General features: G+C 43.1%; 1 protein-coding gene across 1 annotated transcript in view; it reads left to right on the forward strand.

The window, feature by feature from the left end:
- The window catches only part of FNDC3A (fibronectin type III domain containing 3A), a 646,553-nt gene that overhangs the window by 568,823 nt on the left and 51,077 nt on the right, over positions 1 to 26,653 (forward strand). The window contains exons 20-22 of the mRNA XM_053708360.1: positions 7,518 to 7,631; positions 14,250 to 14,399; positions 14,479 to 14,762. Of these exons, the coding sequence (XP_053564335.1) occupies positions 7,518 to 7,631; positions 14,250 to 14,399; positions 14,479 to 14,762 (548 nt within the window). The remainder of the gene's footprint in view (positions 1 to 7,517; positions 7,632 to 14,249; positions 14,400 to 14,478; positions 14,763 to 26,653) is intronic.

The following is a 26,653-nucleotide window of genomic DNA, read 5'->3' on the forward strand; positions in this document are numbered from 1 at the left end:
ATAAGGAATGGGATAGACCAGGTGTGCCGTTCTCTCCCCCTCCTATTTTTAGAAAAATGTTTCCAATTGACGCCATCACACGGGACTTATGGCAGACAGTTCCTAAGGTGGAGGGAGCAGTTTCTACTCTAGCAAAGCGTACTACTATCCCTGTTGAGGACAGTTGTGCTTTTTTAGATCCAATGGATAAAAAATTAGAAGGTTACCTTAAGAAAATGTTTATTCAACAAGGTTTTATCCTACAGCCCCTTGCATGCATTGCTTCTGTCACTGTTGCTGCGGCGTTCTGGTTTGAGTCTCTAGAAGAGGCTTTACAGGTAGCGACTCCATTGGATGACATACTTGGCAAGCTTAGAGCACTTAAGCTAGCCAATTCTTTTGTTTCTGATGCCATTGTTCATTTGACTAAACTAACGGCTAAGAATTCTGGTTTTGCTATACAGGCGTGCAGAGCGCTATGGCTTAAATCATGGTCAGCTGACGTGACTTCAAAATCTAAGCTGCTTAACATTCCCTTCAAGGGGCTGATATCACTGGAGGAAAAGGTCATGCCCTTCCTCAGGACAGGTCCAAATCAAGGGCCAAACAGTCTAATTTTAGTGCCTTTCGAAACTTCAAGGCAGGTGCGGCATCAACTTCCTCTAATGCAAAACAAGAGGGAACTTTTGCTCAGTCCAAGACGGTCTGGAGACCAAACCAGTACTGGAACAAAGGTAAGCAGGCCAAAAAGCCTGCTGTTGCCTCTAAGACAGCATGAAGGAACGGCCCCCTATCCGGTAACGGATCTAGTAGGGGGCAGACTTTCACTCTTCGCCCAGGCGTGGGCAAGAGATGTTCAGGATCCCTGGGCGTTGGAAATTATATCCCAGGGATATCTTCTGGACTTCAAAGCTTCCCCCCCAAAAGGGAGATTTCACCTTTCACAATTATCTGCAAACCAGATAAAGAGTGAGGCATTCTTACACTGTGTACGAGACCTCCTAGTTATGGGAGTGATCCATCCAGTTCCAAAGGAGGAACAGGGACAGGGTTTTTACTCAAATCTGTTTGTGGTTCCCAAAAAAGAGGGAACCTTCAGACCAATTTTGGATCTAAAGATCTTAAACAAATTCCTCAGAGTTCCATCATTCAAGATGGAAGCTATTCGTACCATCCTACCTATGATCCAGGAGGGTCAATATATGACTACAGTGGATTTAAAGGATGCTTATCTTCACATTCCAATACACAAAGATCATCATCGGTTTCTCAGGTTTGCCTTTCTAGACAGGCATTACCAGTTTGTAGCTCTTCCTTTTGGATTAGCTACAGCCCCAAGAATCTTTACGAAGGTTCTAGGGTCGCTTCTGGCTGTACTAAGGCCGCGGGGCATAGCAGTGGCCCCTTATTTAGACGACATCCTGATACAGGCGTCAAACTTCCAAATTGCCAAGTCTCATACGGACGTAGTACTGGCATTTCTGAGGTTGCATGGGTGGAAAGTGAATGAGGAAAAGAGTTCTCTATCCCCACTCACAAGAGTTTCCTTCCTAGGGACTCTGATAGATTCTGTAGAAATGAAAATTTACCTGACGGAGTCCAGGTTATCAAAGCTTCTAAATTCCTGCCGTGTCCTTCATTCCATTCCACGCCCTTCGGTGGCTCAGTGCATGGAAGTAATCGGCTTAATGGTAGCGGCAATGGACATAGTGCCGTTTGCACGCTTACATCTCAGACCACTGCAACTATGCATGCTCAGTCAGTGGAACAGGGATTACACAGATTTGTCCCCTCTACTAAATCTGGACCAAGGGACCAGGGATTCTCTTCTGTGGTGGCTATCTCGGGTCCATCTGTCCAAAGGTATGACCTTTTGCAGGCCAGATTGGACAATTGTAACAACAGATGCCAGCCTTGTAGATTGGGGTGCAGTCTGGAACTCCCTGAAGGCCCAGGGATCGTGGACTCAGGAGGAGACACTCCTTCCAATAAATATTCTAGAACTGAGAGCGATATTCAATGCTCTTCAGGCTTGGCCTCAGTTAGCAACTCTGAGGTACATCAGATTTCAGTCGGACAACATCACGACTGTGGCTTACATCAACCATCAAGGGGGAACAAGAAGTTCCCTAGCGATGTTAGAAGTTCCAAAAATAATTTGCTGGGCAGAGATTCACTCTTGCCACCTATCAGCTATCCATATCCCAGGACTATGAACTGGGAGGCGGATTTTCTAAGTTGTCAGACTTTTCATCCGGGGGAGTGGGAACTCCATCCGGAGGTGTTTACACAATTGATTCGTCGTTGGGGCAAACCAGAACTGGATCTCATGGCATCTCGCCAGAACGCCAAGCTTCCTTGTTATGGATCCAGGTCCAGGGATCCCAAGGCGACGCTGATAGATGCTCTAGCAGCGCCCTGGTTTTTCAACCTGGCTTATGTGTTTCCACCGTTTCCTCTGCTCCCTCGACTGATTGCCAAGATCAAGCAGGAGAGAGCATCAGTGATTTTGATAGCGCCTGCGTGGCCACGCAGGACCTGGTATGCAGACCTAGTGGACATGTCATCCTTTCCACCATGGACTCTGCCTCTGAGACGGGACCTTCTAATTCAGGGTCCTTTCAACCATCCAAATCTAATTTCTGACTGCCTGGAGATTGAACGCTTGATTTTATCAAAGCGTGGCTTCTCCGAGTCAGTCATTGATACCTTAATACAGGCACGAAAGCCTGTCACCAGGAAAATTTACCATAAGATATGGCGTAAATATCTTTATTGGTGTGAATCCAAGGGTTACTCATGGAGTAAAGTCATGATTCCCAGGATATTATCCTTTCTCCAAGAAGGTTTGGAAAAAGGATTGTCAGCTAGTTCTTTAAAAGGACAGATTTCTGCTCTGTCTATTCTTTTGCACAAGCGTCTGGCAGATGTTCCAGACGTTCAGGCATTTTGTCAGGCTTTAGTTAGAATCAAGCCTGCGTTTAAACCTGTTGCTCCGCCATGGAGCTTAAATTTGGTTCTTAAGGTTCTTCAAGGAGTTCCGTTTGAACCCCTTCATTCCATAGATATCAAACTTTTATCTTGGAAAGTTCTTTTTTTGGTAGCTATTTCCCCGGCTCGTAGAGTCTCCGAGTTATCTACCTTACATTGTGACTCTCCTTATCTGATTTTCCATACGGATAAGGTAGTCCTGCGTACCAAACCTGGGTTTTTACCTAAGGTGGTATCTAACAAGAATATCAATCAAGAGATTGTTGTTCCATCCTTGTGTCCTAATCCTTCTTCAAAGAAGGAACGTCTATTACAAAATCTGGACGTGGTTCGAGCGTTAAAGTTTTACTTACAAGCTACTAAAGATTTTCGTCAAACATCTGCTTTGTTTGTTGTCTACTCTGGACAGAGGAGAGGTCAAAAGGCTTCGGCAACCTCTCTTTCTTTTTGGCTAAGAAGCATAATCCGCTTAGCCTATGAGACTGCTGGACAGCAGCCTCCTGAAAGGATTACAGCTCATTCTACTAGAGCTGTGGCTTCCACTTGGGCCTTTAAAAATGAGGCTTCTGTTGAACAGATTTGCAAGGCGGCGATTTGGTCTTCGCTTCATACTTTTTCAAAGTTCTACAAATTTGATACTTTTGCTTCTTCGGAGGCTATTTTTGGAAGAAAGGTTTTACAGGCAGTGGTACCTTCCGTTTAAGTACCTGCCTTGTCCCTCCCTTCATCCGTGTACTTTAGCTTCGGTATTGGTATCCCACAAGTAATGGATGATCCGTGGACTGGATACACCTTACAAGAGAAAACACAATTTATGCTTACCTGATAAATTTATTTCTCTTGTGGTGTATCCAGTCCACGGCTCGCCCTGTCATTTTAAGGCAGGTCATTTTTAAATTTCAACTACAGTCACCACTGCACCCTATGGTTTCTCCTTTCTCGGCTTGTTTTCGGTCGAATGACTGAATATGGCAGTTAGGGGAGGAGCTATATAACAGCTCTGCTGTGGGTGTCCTCTTGCAACTTCCTGTTGGGAATGAGAATATCCCACAAGTAATGGATGATCCGTGGACTGGATACACCACAAGAGAAATAAATTTATCAGGTAAGCATAAATTGTGTTTTTCTCTTGTATTAGGAGCAGGGTGTATTAATGAAGGGAGAGAGTTTATTTTAGTTTGCCAGTGGATTAAAAAGGTAGCATTTTTTACTTCCTTTTGTAACCATTTTCTTTCTCTTTAAAACAATATGGGGGTTTCTAGTCCCTAATCTCACCAGTGTGTTATGAATAATGTTATGTGTAATAAACACTACTGATACGATTATATATAATTATAATTGTGGTCTGTGACAGGGCCGGCTTAACAATGGGACCAACTGGGTCCAACGGACCCAGGCGGCACTTGACAGGGGGCGGCACTTCAATCAGTGACTATCACATAGTCAGACTCCTGCTCCTATGACTGTCTTCTGTCTCCGTTGGGGATTGGGATTGACTGGGTGGCAGGAGCGGCATTGAAGTCAGACCACTGCTCCTAACCACTTGTCTCTGTCGGCAGTGGGTGGGATTGACAGTGGGGCAGAAGCAGCATTGAAGTCAGACCACCACTCCTAACCACTTGTCTCTGTGGGCAGTGGGTGGGAGTGACAGCGGGACAGGAGCAGCATTGGGGGGACTCATACAGAGATACTGTAATACGTGTTCACTGTGACTGTAAAGTGTATTCAGACCCAAGCACAGTTTCTCTTACAAGTTATTGCTTTGCTTAGGGCCTAATCAAAGCAATAACTTGTTAGAGAAACTGTGCTCGTGGTGTGCATACACTTGACAGTCTTAGGCTGATGTTGTGCCCCGCACCCTGATTCTCACAGGCAGCACACTCAGCGTGCCTTACTATCCTCCCTGCAGTGCAGGCTCACAATTCTTCTGTTTACGACTTGGAATGGTCATGGTCTGATAGCTCTGTGCTACTAACTGTGTGTGGCCTGGGAAGCACTAGGCAGTTTTCAATCACGGAGCTCAGCTACAGAGAGGGTAAAGCAGTGGTGAGAGAAAAGCAGAGATTCAGCAGAGGAAAAGAAAAAACAGTGAAAAAATCCTTTGTCAGTTTTCTTTTCCTCTGCTGTTCTCTCACCACTGCTTTACCCTCTCTGTAGCTGAGCTCCGTGATTGAAAACTGCCTAGTGCTTCCCAGACCACACACAGCCAGTTAGTAGCAGAAAACTTTAATTTGTGGTAGTATATTTTAAAAATACATTTTATATTTTCCACTTTTTTAAATGTATATGCTGTATATTGGGTGCAAATATCTGTTAAAGATGACTATGCAGATTATATCCTTCTATGTATGGCCCCTATAGTTTACTAATGACAGCCTTATGCCCAAATTAGATTTGATATCAGACAGAGGCATGGCAGTTCCATGTGCTTTCTGTTTATGGTTTTTGAAACATATTGCACAGTGCTCAAGATGGTTTCCATGCTTGGTGCCCTGTGTTATGCAAGGCTGTGTATCTCTTTGCTTTGTGAGTTGCCTCTGGTGTATCACAGCGGGGTCATCTTGTAGAGTGGATCTAATTAAAAACAGTGATACATCTCAGGGAGCAAAGAACAAAATGCATTGATGAAGATTATTACTAAGTGTGTACAGTATATATTATGTTACCTTATCCAAATATCTGCACCATATAAAATGTCAACTTTAAAGAACATAATGGAAAGTCTTGTGTATGTGGGGGTGGGGGCATCATTTTGTTCTCGGACCCAGGCAGCACAATGTCTTGAGCCAGCCCTGGTCTGTGACATAATTAAAATTAACTAAAATTTAAGGTTTACATTTTACAACTCCTGACAATGACTTAAATATCTCATTTATTTCCTTCTATATCCTTTAATATGAAGTCAAGACAGAGCTGTATCTGTGTTTACTTCCCACTAGTATGCCAACGGGATAACATATAGATTATATGAGAGCCAGTCATAAGAAACATGCATACACTTTTATCAGTAGACAGGCTTGATACAGTTTTCTCTGGAGGGCATAGAGGAGATCTGAGCACCACAGGCATCACTTCAGATTGTTGTGGTCTCCAGTTGAGTTCTTACAGCATAACCAGGGCTGCCATGTGATATCTTCCGTGGCATATCTAAAATTGTACTACATATTTATTGCAACATTATATATGTACTAAATAGAAAGCCAACCAAAGCACAAACCATACATGCTTCAGCACCCAACTTCATGAATCATTCAGGTAACCAGCACAAAATGTCTGCCTTGGTGTCTGGCATGCAACCAAACACAAACAGCTATATGCTATTAAACAAGAACTTTAGTATATAAAATGAAGATTTAAAGGCATATTATATTCTAAATAATATTGTATATCTATTACCAAACACAAGGAAACACAGTAGCGTTACTACTCTTCACTGTTTTAATAGCTTAAAGGTGCCAGATATTGAAGCTCCGCCTCTTTGTTCTGGGGCAGTCATCTTGTAGTTCAGGTATTCTCAAGACTGTGACATAAGCAGTGCACACTCAGAGCTCAGTAATATTGCCTATTTTTTACAGCTGTATAATGTGCTTCAGGTTAGTGTGCATGGTACAAAGCAGGAGCTGTACATTTTTGCAGTAGCATTGCTCTATATTATTGCTGAGTGCTTTTTTAAATATATTTTTTAACTTAAAAACTGTGTAAAAAATGCAAAAATGTACACCTCACATGATGTATCATGCACCTTAAGCACATTATGCATCTGTAAAAAAAACCTGATCTATGAGTGTGCACAGCTCCAGTATTAGGCTGTCAGAATACCTGAGCTCAAAGATGGCAGCCCCCAGTACAAAGAGGCGGAGCTTCAGTATCTATCACCTTTAAAGGGGCACTGAACCCAAATTTTTTCTTTTGTGATTCAGATAAAGCATGCAATTTTAAGCAACTTTCTAATTTACTCCTATTATCTTCATTCTCTTGGTATCTTTATTTGAAAAGCAAGAATGTAAGTTTAGATGCCGGCCCATTTTTGGTGAACAACCTGGGTTATCCTTGCTGATTGGACAGCACAAATAAACAAGTGCTGTCCATAGTACTGAACCAAAAACATGTCTGGCTCCTTAGCTTAGATGCCTTCTTTTTCAAATAAAGATAGCAAGAGAACGAAGAAAATTTGATAATAGGAGTAAAATAGAAAGTTGCTTAAAATTGCATGCTCTATCTGAATCATTAAAGAAAAAAATGGGTTCAGTGTCCCTTTAAGCTATTAAAATAGGAGACCTGTTTTGAAAAGAGCTGCAGGAACAGGAGGAAATGCAATAACAAAGTGTGTACTTACTATTCTTTTGTAGTTGTGCACAGCAGTTTAATGTCCTTTTTAATATTGTCATGTAGTCAATAAAATCAGCCAGGTGCTGTGCCCATTAAATAGGTCTGGGGAGAACACTGTACTTGTGTAATTTTCATTAAAAAAAACTTACTGAGATGGAACATGTTTTGTATATGTTAGGACATTTGCCTTTTTATATATTTATTATTCTCATTTTCAGTTTGGACCCTTTTCTGATAAGTGTGAAATCACCACTGCTCCAGGACCACCAGATCAGTGCAAGGCTCCTCAGATAACGTGCAAATCTGCAACATGTGCAATTATACATTGGGAGGTGAGAGTCAACAAACAAGAAATCATTTTTATTTATTGCTTGTTTGTTTGTTTGAGTTTTTTTCCAGAGAAGTCAGAGCTGGACCCCTTCTTATTCAAAGCTACAGCTCTAATTTTAAGAGCTTGTTTACATAATTGATGAAGAGCAACCACTTGATTATGATTTAATCAAGGTCTATAACTTTTGTATTGTTTTACAGACTTTGAGAACTGGAGTTGTCAACATCTGATTAAACAAAAATATATATATTTATTTTATTTACTTATAGCTGGTGGATGAAGCACATCTGAACATCAAACGCATATAATAAATCACATGATATTTTAGTTTTATGAGGCATACATCAGCTTAGCTGTCTTTTGGCAACCAGATAGTTTATTGTATGTGGATTTATTGTAGAAATAGAGGGTTTCATTCATAGGTAAGGCTGTTTCCACAGACCTTTTCTCTTGGAAGGTGTATCCAGTCCACGGATCATCCATTACTTGTGGGATATTCTCCTTCCCAACAGGAAGTTGCAAGAGGATCACCCACAGCAGAGCTGCTATATAGCTCCTCCCCTAACTGCCATATCCAGACATTCTCTTGCAAATCTCGACAAGCATGGAGGTAGTAAGAGAGAAGTGGTGTAATGTAGTTTGTTTTTTTACTTCAATCAAAAGTTTGTTATTTTTAAATGGTACCGGAGTTGTACTATTTTGTCCCAGGCAGAAATAGAAGAAGAATCTGCCTGTGATCTCTATGATCTTAGCAGGTTGTAACTAAGATCCATTGCTGTTCTCACACATAACTGAAGAGAGAGGTAACTTCAGCTGGGGAATGGCGTGCAGGTTATCCTGCTATGAGGTATGTGCAGTTAAATTTTTTTCTAGAGATGAAATAAATGCTAGAAAATGCTGCTGATACCAGATTTATGTAAGGTAAGCCTGAATACAGTGATTTAATAGTGACTGGTATCATGCTTACTTTCAGAGGTAATACTCTTATAGATTTACAATATAAAACGTTTGCTGGCATGTTTAAACGTTTTTATATATACTTTGGTCATAAAACTTTATTGGGGCCTAGTTTTTTTCCACATGGCTGGCTTAAATTTGCCTAGAAACAGTTTCCTGAGGCTTTCCACTGTTTTAATATGAGTGGGAGGGGCCTAATTTAGCGCTTTATTGCACAGTATTTTTTACAGACTGAGACATCCAGCTTCCTCCAGGAGTCCCCTGAATGCTATAGGACCTCTCTAAAGGGCTCTTAGGCTGTCCAAAATCGTTTGTTGGGGAAGGTAGGCCCACAGCAAGGCTGTGGCAGTTGTTGTGACTGTTAAAAACGTCTATATCATTTTTTTTATTCGTTTTTTGAACTAAGGGGTTAATCATCCATTTGCAAGTGGGTGCAATGCTCTGTTAGCTTATTATACACACTGTAAAAATTTCGTTTGATTTACTGCTTTTTTTCACTGTTTTTCAAATTCGGACAAAATTTGTTTCTCTTAAAGGCACAGTACCGTTTTTATTTTTTGTTGTTAACTTGATCTAAAGTGTTTTCCAAGCTTGCTGGTCTCATTGCTAGTCTGTTTAAACATGTCTGACATAGAGGAAACTCCTTGTTCATTATGTTTAGAAGCCATGGTGGAACCCCCTCTTAGAATGTGTACCAAATGTACTGATTTCACTTTAAGTAATAAAGATCATATTCTGTCTTTAAAAAATTTATCACCAGAGGAATCTGACGAAGGGGAAGTTATGCCGACTAACTCGCCCCACGTGTCAGACCCTTTGACTCCCGCTCAAGGGACTCACGCTCTAATGGCGCCAAGTACATCTAGTGCGCCCATAGCGTTTACTTTACAAGACATGGCGGCGGTCATGGATAATACACTGTCAGCGGTATTATCCAGACTTTCTGGGTTTAGAAGGAAGCGAGATAGCTCTGGAGTTAGAAGAAATACAGAGCATACTGACACTTTAAGAGCTATGTCTGATACTCCCTCACAATATACAAAAGCTGAGGAAGGAGAGCTTCTTTCTGTGGGTGATGTTTCTGACTCAGGGAAAAAGATTCAACCTGATTCTGATATGTCTACATTTAAATTTAAGCTTGAACACCTCCGCGTGTTGCTCAGGGAGGTTTTAGCTGCTCTGAATGACTGATACAATTGCAGTGCCAGAAAAATTGTGTAGATTGGACAAATACTATGCAGTGCCGGTGTGTACTGATGTTTTTCCAATACCTAAAAGGTTTACAGAAATTATTTCTAAGGAATGGGATAGACCAGGTGTGCCGTTCTCTCCCCCTCCTATTTTTAAGAAAATGTTTCCAATAGATGCTACCACACGGGACTTATGGCAGACAGTTCCTAAGGTGGAGGGGGCAGTTTCTACCCTAGCTAAGCGTACTACTATCCTTGTCGAGGACAGTTGTGCTTTCTCAGATCCAATGGATAAAAAGTTAGAGGGTTACCTTAAGAAAATGTTTATTCAACAAGGTTTTATTCTACAGCCCCTTGCATGCATTGCCCCAGTCCCTGCTGCTGCGGCTTTCTGGTTCGAGTCTCTGGAAGAGGCTTTGAGGTAGAGACCCCATTGGATGACATACTTGACAAGCTTAGAGCACTTAAGCTAGCCAATTCTTTTGTTTCTGATGCCATTGTTCATTTGACTAAACTAACGGCTAAAAATTCTGGTTTGGCCATTCAAGCGCGCAGGGCGCTTTGGCTTAAATCATGGTCAGCTGACGTTACTTCAAAGTCTAAGCTGCTTAACATTCCCTTCAAGGGGCAATCCCTATTCGGGCCTGGTTTGAAGGAGATCATTTCTGATATCACTGGAGGAAAAGGTCATGCCCTTCCTCAGAATAGGTCCAAATCAAGGGCCAAACAGACTAATTTTCGTGCCTTTCGAAACTTCAAGGCGAGTGTGGCATCAACTTCCTCTACTGCAAAACAAGAGGGAACTTTTGCCCAGTCCAAGTCGGTCTGGAGACCTAACCAGACCTGGAACAAAGGTAAGCAGGCCAAAAAGCCTGCTGCTGCCCCTAAGACAGCATGAAGTATCAGCCCCCTATCCGGTAACGGATCTAGTAGGGGGCAGACTTTCGCTCTTCGCCCAGGCTTGGGCAAGAGATGTCCAGGATCCCTGGGCGTTGGAAATTGTATCCCAGGGATATTTTCTGGACTTCAGAGCTTCTCCTCCAAAAGGGAGATTTCACCTTTCACAATTATCTGCAAACCAGATAAAGAGAGAGGCATTCTTACACTGTGTTCAAGACCTCCTAGTTATGGGAGTGATCCACCCAGTTCCAAAGGAGGAGCAAGGACAGGGATTTTACTCAAATCTGTTTGTGGTTCCCAAAAAGGAGGGAACCTTCAGACCTATTTTAGATCTCAAGATCTTAAACAAATTCCTCAGAGTTCCATCATTCAAGATGGAGACTATTCGTACCATCCTACCTATGATCCAGGAGGGTCAATACATGACTACAGTGGATTTAAAGGATGCTTATCTTCACATTCCGATACACAAAGATCATCATCGGTTTCTCAGGTTTGCCTTCCTGAACAGGCATTACCAGTTTGTAGCTCTTCCCTTTGGGTTAGCTACAGCCCCAAGAATCTTTACAAAGGTTCTGGGGTCACTTCTGGCGGTCCTAAGACCGCGGGGCATATCAGTGGCCCCTTACTTAGACGACATTCTGATACAGGCGTCAAATTTCCAAATTGCCAAGTCTCATACGGACATAGTTCTGGCATTTCTGAGGTCGCATGGGTGGAAAGTGAACGAAGAAAAGAGTTCTCTATCCCCTCTCACAAGAGTCTCCTTTCTGGGAACTCTAATAGATTCTGTAGAAATGAGGATTTACCTGACAGAGTCCAGGTTATCAAAATTTCTAAATTCCTGCTGTGTTCTTTATTCCACTTCTCGCCCTTCGGTGGCTCAGTGTATGGAAGTAATCGACTTAATGGTAGCGGCAATGGACATAGTGCCGTTTGCACGCCTACATCTCAGACCGCTGCAACTATGCATGCTCAGTCAGTGGAATGGGGATTACACAGATTTGTCCCCTCTACTAAATCTGGATCAAGAGACCAGGGATTCTCTTCTCTGGTGGCTATCTTGGGTCCATCTGTCCAAGGGAATGACCTTTCGCAGGCCAGATTGGACAATTGTAACGACGGATGCCAGCCTTCTAGGCTGGGGAGCAGTCTGGAACTCCCTGAAGGCTCAGGGATCATGGACTCAGGAGGAGACACTCCTTGCAATAAACATTCTGGAACTAAGAGCGATATTCAATGCTCTTCAGGCTTGGCCTCAGCTAGCGACAATGAGGTTCATCAGATTTCAGTCGGACAACATCACGACTGTAGCTTACATCAACCATCAATGGGGAACAAGGAGTTCCCTAGCGATGTTAGAAGTCTCAAAGATAATTCGCTGGGCAGAGCTTCACTCTTGCCACCTATCAGCTATCCATATCCCAGGTGTAGAGAACTGGGAGGCGGATTTTCTAAGTCGACAGACTTTTCATCCGGGGGAGTGGGAACTCCATCCGGAGGTGTTTGCACAATTGATTCATCGTTGGGGCAAACCAGAACTGGATCTCATGGCGTCTCGCCAGAACGCCAAACTTCCTTGTTACGGATCCAGGTCCAGGGACCCCAAGGCAACGCTGATAGATGCTCTAGCAGCGCCTTGGTCCTTCAACCTGGCTTATGTGTTTCCACCGTTTCCTCTGCTCCCTCGTCTGATTGCCAAAATCAAGCAGGAGAGAGCATCAGTGATTTTGATAGCACCTGCGTGGCCACGCAGGACTTGGTATGCAGATCTGGTGGACATGTCATCCTTTCCACCATGGACTCTGCCGCTGAGACAGGACCTTCTACTTCAAGGTCCTTTCAACCATCCAAATCTAATTTCTCTGAGGCTGACTGCCTGGAGATTGAACGCTTGATTTTTATCAAAGCGTGGCTTCTCCGAGTCAGTCATTGATATTTAATTCAGGCACGGAAGCCTGTCACCAGGAAAATCTATCATAAGATATGGCGTAAATATCTTTATTGGTGTGAATCCAAGGGCTACTCATGGAGTAAGGTCAGGCTTCCCAGGATATTATCTTTTCTCCAAGAAGGATTGGAAAAAGGATTGTCAGCTAGTTCCTTAAAGGGACAGATTTCTGCTCTGTCTATTCTTTTGCACAAGCGTCTGGCGGATGTTCCAGACGTTCAGGCATTTTGTCAGGCTTTAGTTAGAATCAAGCCTGTGTTTAAACCTGTTGCTCCACCTTGGAGCTTAAATTTGGTTCTTAAAGTTCTTCAAGGGGTTCCGTTTGAACCTCTTCATTCCATAGATATCAAACTTTTATCTTGGAAAGTTCTTTTTTTGGTAGCTATTTCCTCGGCTCGTAGAGTTTCCGAGTTATCTGCCTTACAATGTGATTCTCCTTATCTGATCTTCCATGCAGATAAGGTAGTTCTGCGTACCAGACCTGGGTTTTTACCTAAGGTGGTATCTAACAAGAATATCAATCAGGAGATTGTTGTTCCATCATTGTGTCCTAATCCTTCTTCAAAGAAGGAACGTCTATTACACAATCTTGACGTGGTTCGTGCTTAAAGTATTATTTACAAGCTACTAAAGATTTCCGTCAAACATCTGCTTTGTTTGTTGTCTACTCTGGACAGAGGATAGGCCAAAAGGCTTCGGCAACCTCTCTTTCATTTTGGCTAAGAAGCATAATCCGCTTAGCTTATGAGACTGCTGGCCAGCAGCCTCCTGAAAGGATTACAGCTCATTCTACTTGAGCTGTGGCTTCCACATGGGCTTTTAAAAATTAGGCTTCTGTTGAACAGATTTGCAAGGCGGCGACTTGGTCTTCGCTTCATACCTTTTCAAAATTCTATAAATTTGATACTTTTGCTTCCTCGGAGGCTATTTTTGGCAGAAAGGTTTTACAGGCAGTGGTACCTTCCGTTTAAGTACCTGCCTTGTCCCTCCCTTCATCCGTGTACTTTAGCTTTGGTATTGGTATCCCACAAGTAATGGATGATCCGTGGACTGGATACACCTTACAAGAGAAAACATAATTTATGCTTACCTGATAAATTTATTTCTCTTGTGGTGTATCCAGTCCACGGCCCGCCCTGTCATTTTAAGGCAGGTCATTTTTTAATTTTAAATTACAGTCACCATCCAATGTCTGGATATGGCAGTTAGGGGAGGAGCTATATAGCAGCTCTGCTGTGGGTGATCCTCTTGCAACTTCCTGTTGGGAAGGAGAATATCCCACAAGTAATGGATGATCCGTGGACTGGATACACCACAAGAGAAATACATTTATCAGGTAAGCATAAATTATGTTTTTGGTAAGGTAGGATTAACTTGGGGGGGGGGGGATACTACCAAACTCATTTCAGTAAGCAGTGTTTAAGGAGGAAAATGAGATTGGGGCACTTGATATTGGATGAGTGCGGAAGCATATGAAACATCTAGCTCATATATTGCAAAGTAATAATATGAAACATTTCTGTGCAAATAGAACCAAAATGGTCTGACTGGTGCATACTCTATCTTCACTTGTAAGCTTTATATTGACTAGCTTAATACTGAATTTTAGCTTATTTTATAGGCCCCAAACAACAATGGTGCAGACATCACAGAATACCGTGTGGAATGGGGAGGCATGGAAGGATGTATGCAGATTTGCTACAGCGGACCTGGTTTTTCTTATGAGATAAAAGGCCTCTCTCCAGCAATAGTCTATTACTGTCGTGTTCAGGTAAGTTACATTATGATTATATGTTTTATGCTTTCATACATTTTTATTTAGATGTGTGATTGTCATTTTTCATTTGTAGGCTGTGAATGTTGCTGGCCCAGGCATCTTTAGTGATGTGGTTGCTTGTTTAACTCCAGCATCAGTGCCAGCTGCCGTCACAAGTCTTTGGGCAATACAGGAAGAAGAAATTGATAACCCACAGTACTGTCCTTCCACATGCCTTGCTATACAGTGGGAAAAGCCCTGTGACCATGGAGCAGAAATTAATGCTTTTTGCATTGACTATGGGGACAAGCAGACAATCATGGTTGGAAGGTCTACAAGTTACATTCTGGAACATTTGCAGCCTGACACAACGTATAGGTGAGCACAAAGATACAGAAAATATCAGGCATTTCCTGGGTTTCAACAAGTTGGATTTCATATAGATATTTTTATTGTTAAATGTTTTTAGGTGAGCATAACCATTTAGTAATGTTTGTCAAAAATATATGCACAAGCAAAGACATAGTCCTTAGGCATGATTAAAGAACATGTGGGTCTGAAATGTTGATGTATATATTTCTTTCCAATGGCATGGAGAGTCCACAAATCCATTATAATTGCTAGTGGGAATTCAACTCCTGTCCACCAGGAGGAGGCAAAGAACACCCCAGAAAAGCTGTTAAGTATCACTCCCACTTCCCATAAACCCCCAGTCATTCTTTGCCTTGTACAGCAGAAGATGGTGTCTGAAGATATTAATTCTTTAATGGGTACCTTTCCCTGCAAGCAAGGATGGGGGGTTATGCTGTGTCCATGTAATCCTCTTTAGTAAGAGTATTGGTGGCTTTTAGCAGTTGGAAGACGCAAGGTAGTCCTTGCTTCACTTCCAACATTTATGCTACCCCTATACAGAAAACCAGGGTTGGTTACTCTGCTTTTCTTTTTCTACAGGTCCCCGTCAAAGGTCGACTGAGTCTGACAGACCTGAGTTGCTGTGGCTGCCCTGCAGCTGAGCTCCATGGGTCCCTGTCAGACCCAGAGCTGGTGAGAAGAATGAAGACTTCTAACCATGAGTCCCTATATCCCTGCCCCCATGATTTGTTGTCTAATTGAGGCATGTTAATGGTTCAGCTCCCAAGGGTCATAATTTATTGCAGTGTGGGCTGGGAGAGGAGGTGTCTTGGTGGACACAGAACCTATGTTTTTTTACATGGTGTGTTTGTACTCCCTCTCAGGGGCGGCGGTTATGCTAATATCTCACATGCAAAGATTTTCCTACTCCCATTGACAGTATCTGCAATCCCTATGTGCAGTAGAGATGGGAAGTTCGGTTCATTTAGATGAATCGGTTCATTTCGGACAGTTCGATTAACTGAACCGATTCATGAACTGATTCATCAGTTCACTTTGACATGTGATGCAGAGCCGCAGATTCTCCAGTAGCAGAGTGTCTGATTCACTGCTGATCCTATTCCTGTGTGATTCATTGCAAAGGAGGAGTTAGCAGAAGCAGAACTCACTCTAGGATCATATTACCAGTGCTGCTGCAGACTCTGGAAGTGAACTGTTTGCAAACGAATCAGTTCAGTCTGGTGAACTGATTCATACAGTTCAGTGAAAAGAACCAGTTCAAAAGAATGATTAGTTCACAAACTGGACATCACTAATGTGCAGCTATGTGGTGACTTATCCCCTTATTCGCCGATAGTCCTCATGAAGGATTCGGCATTTGTTATCTCTTAGAGAAAGGTTCAGCAGCGATGCTCTTGTCTGGAACCTTTATATAGGTGTTTAAGGGTATGTTTTCTGTACTATCATGTCGACAACTAGTTGTGCATTTATTAAGTGCCCAGCCGTATGGTACATCAGAAAACGCAGGAGGACTGAAACCTCCCTCAGCAGCCTGTCCCGGTGTTTGACCTGACTGGTTACCCAAATCCTTAATTTGCAGCGCATATCGGGATTGATAGCTCCGGGCACGGCTGATACATAATATACACATATCTGTGTATTTCACTTGAGTCATTTGCCTGCCTTTATGTAGGGGTACTATTATCGGTACTTGCATGATGGCCGCATTCACGGTTCATATCTTGGGCGCTTACATTATATGCATCTAGGTTACGGGTGAAGATGGCGGCATTCAGCGGCTCTTCGCAAAATATTTAAACAGCCGCATTCACAGCACACAGCGTCACACTTTTTATTGACTTTCTCCGTTGTCTGATTAGGAGGTGGTTTTTCCTCTCTCCTGTATAAGGAGATGGTTGTTTTTCCAATTGCTAACTTTGGCATTCGCATTGCGTGCCAACTGTTTAGCCTTATATGCTGCAAGCATGGGGCTCTCATGCGAAGAGCGGGAAACAGCCAAGCCTTCGATCTGTGATGATGGCAGTAATGAAGGGGCTCTCATGTACAACTTTGTGCCGATTAGAGTAGACGCCATTATCATTCTTGTTGCGCACTTAAGATTGCATTTAACCGCAAAGACCAGGATTTCTCCAACATTGGTGTGTCCGGTCCACGGTGTCATCCATTACTTGTGGGATATTCTCCTCCCCCACAGGGAAAGGCAAGGAGAGCACACAGCAAGAGCTGTCCATATAGTCCCTCCCAGGCTCCGCCCCCCCAGTCAACAAGTAGCATCTCCTCTGGGATGGTGAGGAGTTTGTGGTGTTTAGTTGTAGTTTTTTATTCTTCTATCAAGAGTTTGTTATTTTAAAATAGTGCTGGTATGTACTATTTACTCTGAAACAGAAAGAGATGAAGATTTCTGTTTGTGAGAGGATTATGATTTTAGCAGCAGTTACTAAAATCGTTTGCTGTTTCCACACAGGACTGTTGAGATGAGATAACTTCAGTTGGGGGAAACAGTTAGCAGGCTCTTCTGCTCAAGGTATGACTAGCCATATTTCTAACAAGACTGTGTAATGCTGGAAGGCTGTCATTTTCCCCTCATGTGGATCGGTAAGCCATTTTCTTAGTCTCAAACAGAATAAAGGGCTTATTATGGGCTATAAACTGGTAGACACTTTTAGGGGCTAAATCGATTGCTTTATTTAAGTATTATATGCAGTTTGAAGTTGTATTTTACACTTTTATAACATTGGGGAACGTTTTTAGTACCAGGCACTTGTTAAGACACCTTCCCAGTCAGGAAGGGCCTTTTTCTGTAGTAGGCAGAGCCTCATTTTCGCGCCATTACTGTGCAGTTAATTTTGAGTTCAGTACATGCAGCTGCATGTGTGAGGGTCTGGAATCCACTAAAAACGTTCCTAGAAGGCTTCATTTGGTATCATATACCCCCCTGGGATTGGTGAAGTTGCAGCAAAGGCTGTGGCTGGGACTGTAAGGGGGTTAAAATTAAAAACGGCTCCGGTTTCGACATTTTAAGGGTTAACAGCTTGAAAATTGGGGTGCAATGGTAAAGATTGGATAATTCCTTCATAGTTTTTCACATATTCAGTAATAAAGTGTGCCCTGTTTAACATTTAAAGAGACAGTAACGGTTTTGTTTTAAAACGGTTTTTGTGCTTTATTAACCAGTTTAAGCCTGTTTAACATGTCTGTACCTTCAGATAGATCATGTTCTATATGTATGGTAGCCAATGTGGTTCCCCCTTCAAATATGTGTGATAATTGTGCCATAGCGTCCAAACAAAGTAAGGACAGTATTGCCACAGATAATAAAGTTGCCCAAGATGATTCATCAGATGAAGGGAGTAGACATAGTTCTACATCATCTCCTTCTGTGTCTATACCAGTTATGCCCGCGCAGGCGACCCCTAGTACTTCTAGCGCGCCAATGCTTGTTACTATGCAGTAATTGACGGCAGTAATGGATAACTCCATAGCTAATATTTTATCCAAAATGCCAGCATTTCAGAGAAAGCGCGATTGCTCTGTTTTAAACACTGTAGAGCAGGAGGGCGTTGATGATAATTTTTCTGTCATACCCTCACACCAATCTGAAGTGGCAGTGAGGGAGGGTTTGTCAGATGGGGAAATTTCTGATACAGGAAGAATTTCTCAGCAGGCAGAACCTGATGTTGTGACATTTAAATTTAAATTAGAGCATCTCCGCGCATTACTTAAGGAAGTGCTATCTACTCTGGATGATTGTGACAATCTGGTCAACCCAGAAAAATTGTGCAAGATGGACAGTTCCTTGAGGTCCCGGTGCACCCTGATGCTTTTCCGATACCTAAACGGGTGGCGGACATAGTGAATAAGGAGTGGGAGAAGCCAGGCATACCTTTTTGTCCCTCCTCCTATATTTAAGAAATTGTTCCCTATGGTCGACCCCAGGAAGGACACATGGCAAACAGTCCCTAAGGTCGAGGGGGAGTTTTCTACTCTAGCCAAGTGCACGACCATTCCTATTGAGGACAATTGTGCTTTCAAAGATCCTATGGATAAAAAATTGGAGGGTTTGCTTAAAAAGATTTTTGTACAGCAAGGTTACCTCCTTCAACCTATTTCGTGCATTATTCCTGTCACTACAGCGGCGTGGTTCTGGTTCGAGGAACTGGAAAAGTCGCTCAGTAGGGAGACTCCGTATAAGGAAGTCATGGACAGAATTTACGCACTTAAGTTAGCTAATTCCTTTATTTTAGACGCCGCTTTGCAGTTAGCGAGGTTAGCGGCAAAAAAATCAGGGTTTACAATTGTGGCGCGCAGAGCGCTCTGGCTAAAGTCTTGGTCGGCGGATGTATCTTCCAAGACAAAATTGCTTAATACCCCTTTCAAAGGTAAGACCCCTTTTGGGCCAGAATTGAAAGAGATTATTTCAGTCATCACTGGGGGAAAGGGCCATGCCCTCCCACAAGATAAACCTTTCAAGGCTAAGAATAAGTCCAATTTTCGTTCCTTTCGCAATTTCAGGAACGGACCGGCTTCCAACTCGGCAGCCTCTAGACAAGAGGGTAACGCTTCCCAGACTAAACCAGCTTGGAAATCAATGCAAGGCTGGAACAAGGGTAAACAGGCCAAGAAACCTGCTGCTGCTACCAAGACAGCATGAAGAGGTAGTCCCCGATCCGGAACCGGATCTAGTAGGGGGCAGACTCTCTCTCTTTGCTCAGGCTTCGGCAAGAGATGTTCAGGATCCCTGGGCACTAGAAATAGTCTCTCAGGGTTATCTTCTAGAATTCAAGGAACTATCCCCAAGGGGAAGGTTCCACATGTCTCACTTATCTTCAAACCAAGTAAAGAGACAGGCATTCTTGCATTGTGTAGAAGACCTGTTAAAGATGGGAGTGATACTCCCAGTTCCAACTGTGGAACAAGGTCAGGGGTTTTACTCAAATCTGTTTGTAGTTCCCAAAAAAAGAGGGAACTTTCAGACCAACTCTGGATTTAAAAATTCTAAACAAATTTCTCAGAGTGCCATCGTTCAAAATGGAAACTATTCGAACGATTTTACCTACAATCCAGGAGGGTCAATTTATGACTACCGTGGATCTAAAGGATGCGTATCTGCATATTCCTATCCACAAAGATCATCATCAGTTCCTAAGGTTCGCCTTTCTGGACAAACATTACCTATTGTGGCTCTCCCATTCGGACTAGCCACTGCTCCAAGGATTTTCACAAAGGTGCTCGGGTCCCTTCTAGCGGTTCTAAGACCCAGGGGCATTGCAGTGGCACCTTACTTGGACGACATCCTAATTCAAGCGTTGTCTCTTTCAAAGACAAAGGCTCACACAGACATTGTTCTAGCCTTTCTCAGATCTCACGGGTGGTAGGTGAACATAGAAAAAAGTTCCCCGTCTCCGTCAACAAGAGTCCCTTTCTTGGGAACAATAATAGATTCTTTAGAAATGAAGATTTTCCTGACAGATGTCAGAGAGTCAAAGCTTCTAAATGCTTGTCAAGTTCTTCACTCTGTTCTACGGCCTTCCATAGCTCAGTGCATGGAAGTAGTAGGGTTGATGGTTGCAGCAATGGACATAGTTCCTTTTGCGCGAATTCATCTAAGACCATTACAACTGTGCATGCTCAAACAGTGGAATGGGGACTATACAGACTTGTCTCCAGTGATTCAAGTAGATCAGAAGACCAGAGACTCACTCCGTTGGTGGCTGACTCAGGATCACCTGTCCCAGGGAATGAGCTTCCGCAGACCAGAGTGGGTCATTGTCACGACCGACGCCAGTCTATTAGGCTGGGGCGCGGTCTGGGATTCCCTGAAAGCTCAGGGTCTATGGTCTCGGGAAGAGTCTCTTCTCCCGATAAACATCCTGGAACTGAGAGCGATATTCAATGCTCTTCGGGCTTGGCCTCAACTAGCAAAGGCCAGATTCATAAGATTCCAATCAGACAACATGACGACTGTTGCTTACTTCAACCATCAGGGGGGAACAAGGAGTTCCCTGGCGATGAGAGAGGTGACCAAGATCATCAAATGGGCGGAGGATCACTCCTACCACCTGTCTGCGATCCACATCCCAGGAGTGGAAAACTGGGAGGGGGATTATCTGAGTCATCAGACCTTTCATCCGGGGGAGTGGGAACTCCACCCGGAGGTGTTTGCCCAGTTGACCCAATTATGGGGCATTCCAGACATGGATCTGATGGCGTCTCGTCAGAACTTCAAGGTTCCTTGCTACGGGTCCAGATCCAGGGATCCCAAGGCGACTCTAGTGGATGCATTAGTGGCGCCTTGGACTTTCAACCTAGCTTATGCGTTTCCACCGTTCCTTCTCATTCCCAGGCTGGTAGCCAGGATCAAACAGGAGAAGGCCTCGGTGATTTTGATAGCTCCTGCGTGGCCACGCAGGACTTGGTATGCAGATCTGGTGAATATGTCATCGGCTCCACCATGGAAGCTACCTTTGAGACAGGATCTTCTAGTACAAGGTCCATTCGAACATCCAAATCTAGTTTCTCTCCAGCTGACTGCTTGGAAATTGAACACTTGATTTTGTCTAAGCATGGGTTTTCGGATTCTGTGATAGATACTCTGGTACAAGCCAGAAAACCTGTGACTAGAAAGATTACCATAAAATATGGAAAAGATATATCTGTTGGTGTGAATCCAAGGGATTCTCATGGAGTAAGATTAAAATTCCTAGGATCCTTTCCTTTCTCCAAGAAGGTTTGGATAAGGGATTATCAGCGAGTTCTCTAAAAGGACAGATTTCTGCTTTATCTGTCTTGTTACACAAACGACTGGCAGCTGTGCCAGATGTTCAAGCTTTTGTTCAGGCTTTGGTCAGGATCAAGCCTGTTTACAGACCCTTGACTCCTCCCTGGAGTCTAAATTTGGTTCTTTCAGTTCTTCAAGGGGTTCCGTTTGAACCCTTACATTCCATAGATATCAAGTTGTTATCTTGGAAAGTTCTGTTTTTGGTTGCTATTCTTCTGCTAGAAGAGTTTCTGAATTATCTGCTCTGCAGTGTAATCCGCCCTATCTGGTGTTCCATTCAGATAAGGTTGTTTTGCGTACTAAACCTGGTTTCCTTCCAAAGGTTGTTTCCAACAAGAATATTAACCAGGAAATAGTTGTGCCTTCTTTGTGTCCGAATCCAGTTTTCAAAGAAGGAACGCTTGTTACACAATTTAGATGTAGTCCGTGCTTTAAGGTTCTATTTAGAAGCAACAAAGGATTTCAGACAAACGTCTTCTCTGTTTGTAGTTTATTCTGGCAAGAGGAGAGGTAAAAAAAAAGCTACTGCTACCTCTCTTTCCTTTTGGCTGAAAAGCATCATACGATTGGCTTACGAGACTGCCGGACGGCAGCCTCCTGAACGAATCACAGCTCACTCTACTAGGGCTGTGGCTTCCACATGGGCCTTCAAGAACGAGGCTTCTGTTGATCAGATATGTAAGGCAGCGACCTGGTCTTCTCTGCACACTTTGTCCAAATTCTACAAATTTGATACTTTTGCTTCTTCGGAGGCTATTTTTGGGAGAAAGGTTTTGCAAGCCGTGGTGCCTTCTGTTTAGGTAACCTGATTTGCTCCCTCCCTTCATCCGTGTCCTAAAGCTTTGGTATTGGTTCCCACAAGTAATGGATGACACCGTGGACCGGACACACCAATTTTGGAGAAAACAGAATTTATGCTTACCTGATAAATTACTTTCTCCAACGGTGTGTCCGGTCCACGGCCCGCCCTGGTTTTTTAATCAGGTTTGAAGAATTTCTTTCTCTATACACTACAGTCACCACGGCACACTATAGTTTCTCCTTTTTTTCTCCTAACCGTCGGTCGAATGACTGGGGGGCGGAGCCTGGGAGGGACTATATGGACAGCTCTTGCTGTGTGCTCTCCTTGCCTTTCCCTGTGGGGGAGGAGAATATCCCACAAGTAATGGATGACACCGTGGACCGGACACACCGTTGGAGAAAGTAATTTATCAGGTAAGCATAAATTCTGTTTTTTTGGACACACTGCTACTCTGCACCTCGGAGAGGATCTCAGTTCTCCGGTGCATTTTTATTTTTTTGACTCAGCTCCTGGGTTCTTCTTCTGAACCCTATATATATATATATATATTATGTTTGTACAAACTCAAAATTGTGCTGGGTCATGTAATTTTATCTGTCTCTAGGTAGCCATAAAAGATTGTGTATTATGTAAAGATCATACAGTCTGTGGCTTCTCTTTACGTTTATTCTCTCACGGACATAGTTTTCTCTAAAACAATTATTTAGAAAACTTTTTATTCATGTGTACTGTGGAGCTATATGGAAAGAGTTAACTTTTCGTTCCATAAGACTTTCTACAATATTACATTCGAGATCCCTGTTGTACTACCATCTAGGGGTGATTAATGGTATTTATCATTACTTTTTTAAATACTCTAGTCCCGAGTATTTTATAGTATGTAGTATCTTATATTGGGCTCCCTGTGACAGGTCATAGTTTTATTGACCTTTTCTCCAACATAGGTGTGTCCGGTCCACGGCGTCATCCTTACTTGTGGGATATTCTCTTCCCCAACAGGAAATGGCAAAGAGCCCAGCAAAGCTGGTCACATGATCCCTCCTAGGCTCCGCCTACCCCAGTCATTCTCTTTGCCGTTGTACAGGCAACATCTCCACGGAGATGGCTTAGAGTTTTTTAGTGTTTAACTGTAGTTTTTCATTATTCAATCAAGAGTTTGTTATTTTCAAATAGTGCTGGTACGTACTATTTACTCAGAAACAGAAAAGAGATGAAGAATTCTGTTTGTATGAGGAAAATGATTTTAGCAACCGTAACTAAAATCCATGGCTGTTCCACACAGGACTGTTGAGAGCAATTAACTTCAGTTGGGGGAACAGTTTGCAGTCCCTTGCTGCTTGAGGTATGACACATTCTAACAAGACGATGTAATGCTGGAAGCTGTCATTTTCCCTATGGGATCCGGTAAGCCATGTTTATTACGATTGTAAATAAGGGCTTCACAAGGGCTTATTTAAACTGTAGACTTTTTTTGGGCTAAATCGATTGATATTAACACTTATTTAGCCTTGAGGAATCATTTATTCTGGGTATTTTGATTTAATAATATCGGCAGGCACTGTTTTAGACACCTTATTCTTTAGGGGCTTTCCCAAAGCATAGGCAGAGTCTCATTTTCGCGCCGGTGTTGCGCACTTGTTTTTGAGAGGCATGGCATGCAGTCGCATGTGAGAGGAGCTCTGATACTTATAAAAGACTTCTGAAGGCGTCATTTGGTATCGTATTCCCCTTTGGGTTTGGTTGGGTCTCAGCAAAGCAGATACCAGGGACTGTAAAGGGGTTTAAAGCTTAAAACGGCTCCGGTTCCGTTATTTTAAGGGTTAAAGCTTCCAAAATTGGTGTGCAATATTTTCAAGGCTTTAAGACGCTGTGGTGAAAATTTGGTGAATTTTGAACAATTCCTTCATGTTTTTTCGCAATTGCAGTAATAAAGTGTGTTCAGTTTAAAATTTAAAGTGACAGTAACGGTTTTATTTTAAAACGTTTTTTGTACTTTCTGATCAAGTTTATGCCTGTTTAACATGTCTGAACTACCAGATAGACTGTGTTCTGAATGTGGGGAAGCCAGAATCCCTATTCATTTAAATAAATGTGATTTATGTGATAATGACAATGATGCCCAAGATGATTCCTCAAGTGAGGGGAGTAAGCATGGTACTGCATCATTCCCTCCTTCGTCTACACGAGTCTTGCCCACTCAGGAGGCCCCTAGTACATCTAGCGCGCCAATACTCCTTACTATGCAACAATTAACGGCTGTAATGGATAATTCTGTCAAAAACATTTTAGCCAAAATGAACCCTTGTCAGCGTAAGCGTGGCTGCTCTGTTTTAGTTACTGAAGAGCATGACGACGCTGATATTAATATCTCTGAAGGGCCCCTAACCCAATCTGAGGGGGCCAGGGAGGTTTTGTCTGAGGGAGAAATTACTGATTTAGGGAACATTTCTCAGCAGGCTGAATCTGATGTGATTACATTTAAATTTAAATTGGAACATCTCCGCATTTTGCTTAAGGAGGTATTATCCACTCTGGATGATTGTGAAAATTTAGTCATCCCAGAGAAACTATGTAAAATGGACAAGTTCCTAGAGGTGCCGGGGCTCCCAGAAGCTTTTCCTATACCCAAGCGGGTGGCGGACATTGTTAATAAAGAATGGGAAAGGCCCGGTATTCCTTTCGTCCCTCCCCCCATATTTAAAAAATTGTTTCCTATGGTCGACCCCAGAAAGGACTTATGGCAGTCAGTCCCCAAGGTCGAGGGAGCGGTTTCTACTTTAAACAAACGCACCACTATTCCCATAGAGGATAGTTGTGCTTTCAAAGATCCTATGGATAAAAAATTAGAAGGTTTGCTTAAAAAGATGTTTGTTCAGCAGGGTTACCTTCTACAACCCATTTCATGCATTGTCCCTGTCACTACAGCCGCATATTTCTGGTTTGATGAACTGCTTAAGGTGCTCGATAGTGACTCTCCTCCTTATGAGGAGATTATGGACAGAATCAATGCTCTCAAATTGGCTAATTCTTTCACTCTAGACGCCTCTTTGCAATTGGCTAAGTTAGCGGCTAAGAACTCTGGGTTTGCTATTGTGGCGCGCAGAGCGCTTTGGTTGAAATCTTGGTCGGCTGATGCGTCTTCCAAGAACAAGCTACTAAACATTCCTTTCAAGGGGAAAACGCTGTTTGGTCCTGACTTGAAAGAGATTATCTCTGATATCACTGGGGGTAAGGGCCACGCCCTTCCTCAGGATCGGCCTTTCAAGGCAAAAAATAGACCTAATTTTCGTCCCTTTCGTAAAAACGGACCAGCCCAAGGTGCTACGTCCTCTAAGCAAGAGGGTAATACTTCTCAGGCCAAGCCAGCTTGGAGACCAATGCAAGGCTGGAACAAGGGAAAGCAGGCCAAGAAACCTGCCACTGCTACCAAGACAGCATGAAATATTGGCCCCCGATCCGGGACCGGATCTGGTGGGGGGCAGACTCTCTCTCTTCGCTCAGGCTTGGGCAAGAGATGTTCTGGATCCTTGGGCGCTAGAAATAGTCTCCCAGGGTTATCTTCTGGAATTCAAGGGACTTCCCCCAAGGGGGAGGTTCCACAGGTCGCAGTTGTCTTCAGACCACATAAAAAGACAGGCGTTCTTACATTGTGTAGAAGACCTGTTAAAAATGGAAGTGATTCATCCTGTTCCATTAAGAGAACAAGGGATGGGGTTCTACTCCAATCTGTTCATAGTTCCCAAAAAAGAGGGAACGTTCAGACCAATCCTAGATCTCAAGATCTTAAACAAATTTCTCAAGGTCCCATCGTTCAAGATGGAAACCATTCGAACTATCCTTCCTTCCATCCAGGAAGGTCAATTCATGACCACGGTGGATTTAAAGGATGCGTATCTACATATTCCTATCCACAAGGAACATCATCGGTTCCTAAGGTTTGCATTCCTGGACAAACATTACCAGTTCGTGGCGCTTCCTTTCGGATTAGCCACTGCTCCAAGGATTTTCACAAAGGTACTAGGGTCCCTTCTAGCGGTGCTAAGACCAAGGGGCATTGCAGTAGTACCTTACCTGGACGACATTCTGATTCAAGCGTCGTCCCTTCCTCAAGCAAAGGCTCACACGGACATTGTCCTGGCCTTTCTCAGATCTCACGGCTGGAAAGTGAACGTGGAAAAGAGTTCTCTATCCCCGTCAACAAGGGTTCCCTTCTTGGGAACAATTATAGACTCCTTAGAAATGAGGATCTTTCTAACAGAGGCCAGAAAAACAAAGCTTCTGGACTCTTGTCGGATACTTCATTCCGTTCCTCTTCCT

The sequence above is a fragment of the Bombina bombina genome, chromosome 3, assembly GCF_027579735.1.
Source record: "Bombina bombina isolate aBomBom1 chromosome 3, aBomBom1.pri, whole genome shotgun sequence".
NCBI lineage: Eukaryota > Metazoa > Chordata > Amphibia > Anura > Bombinatoridae > Bombina > Bombina bombina.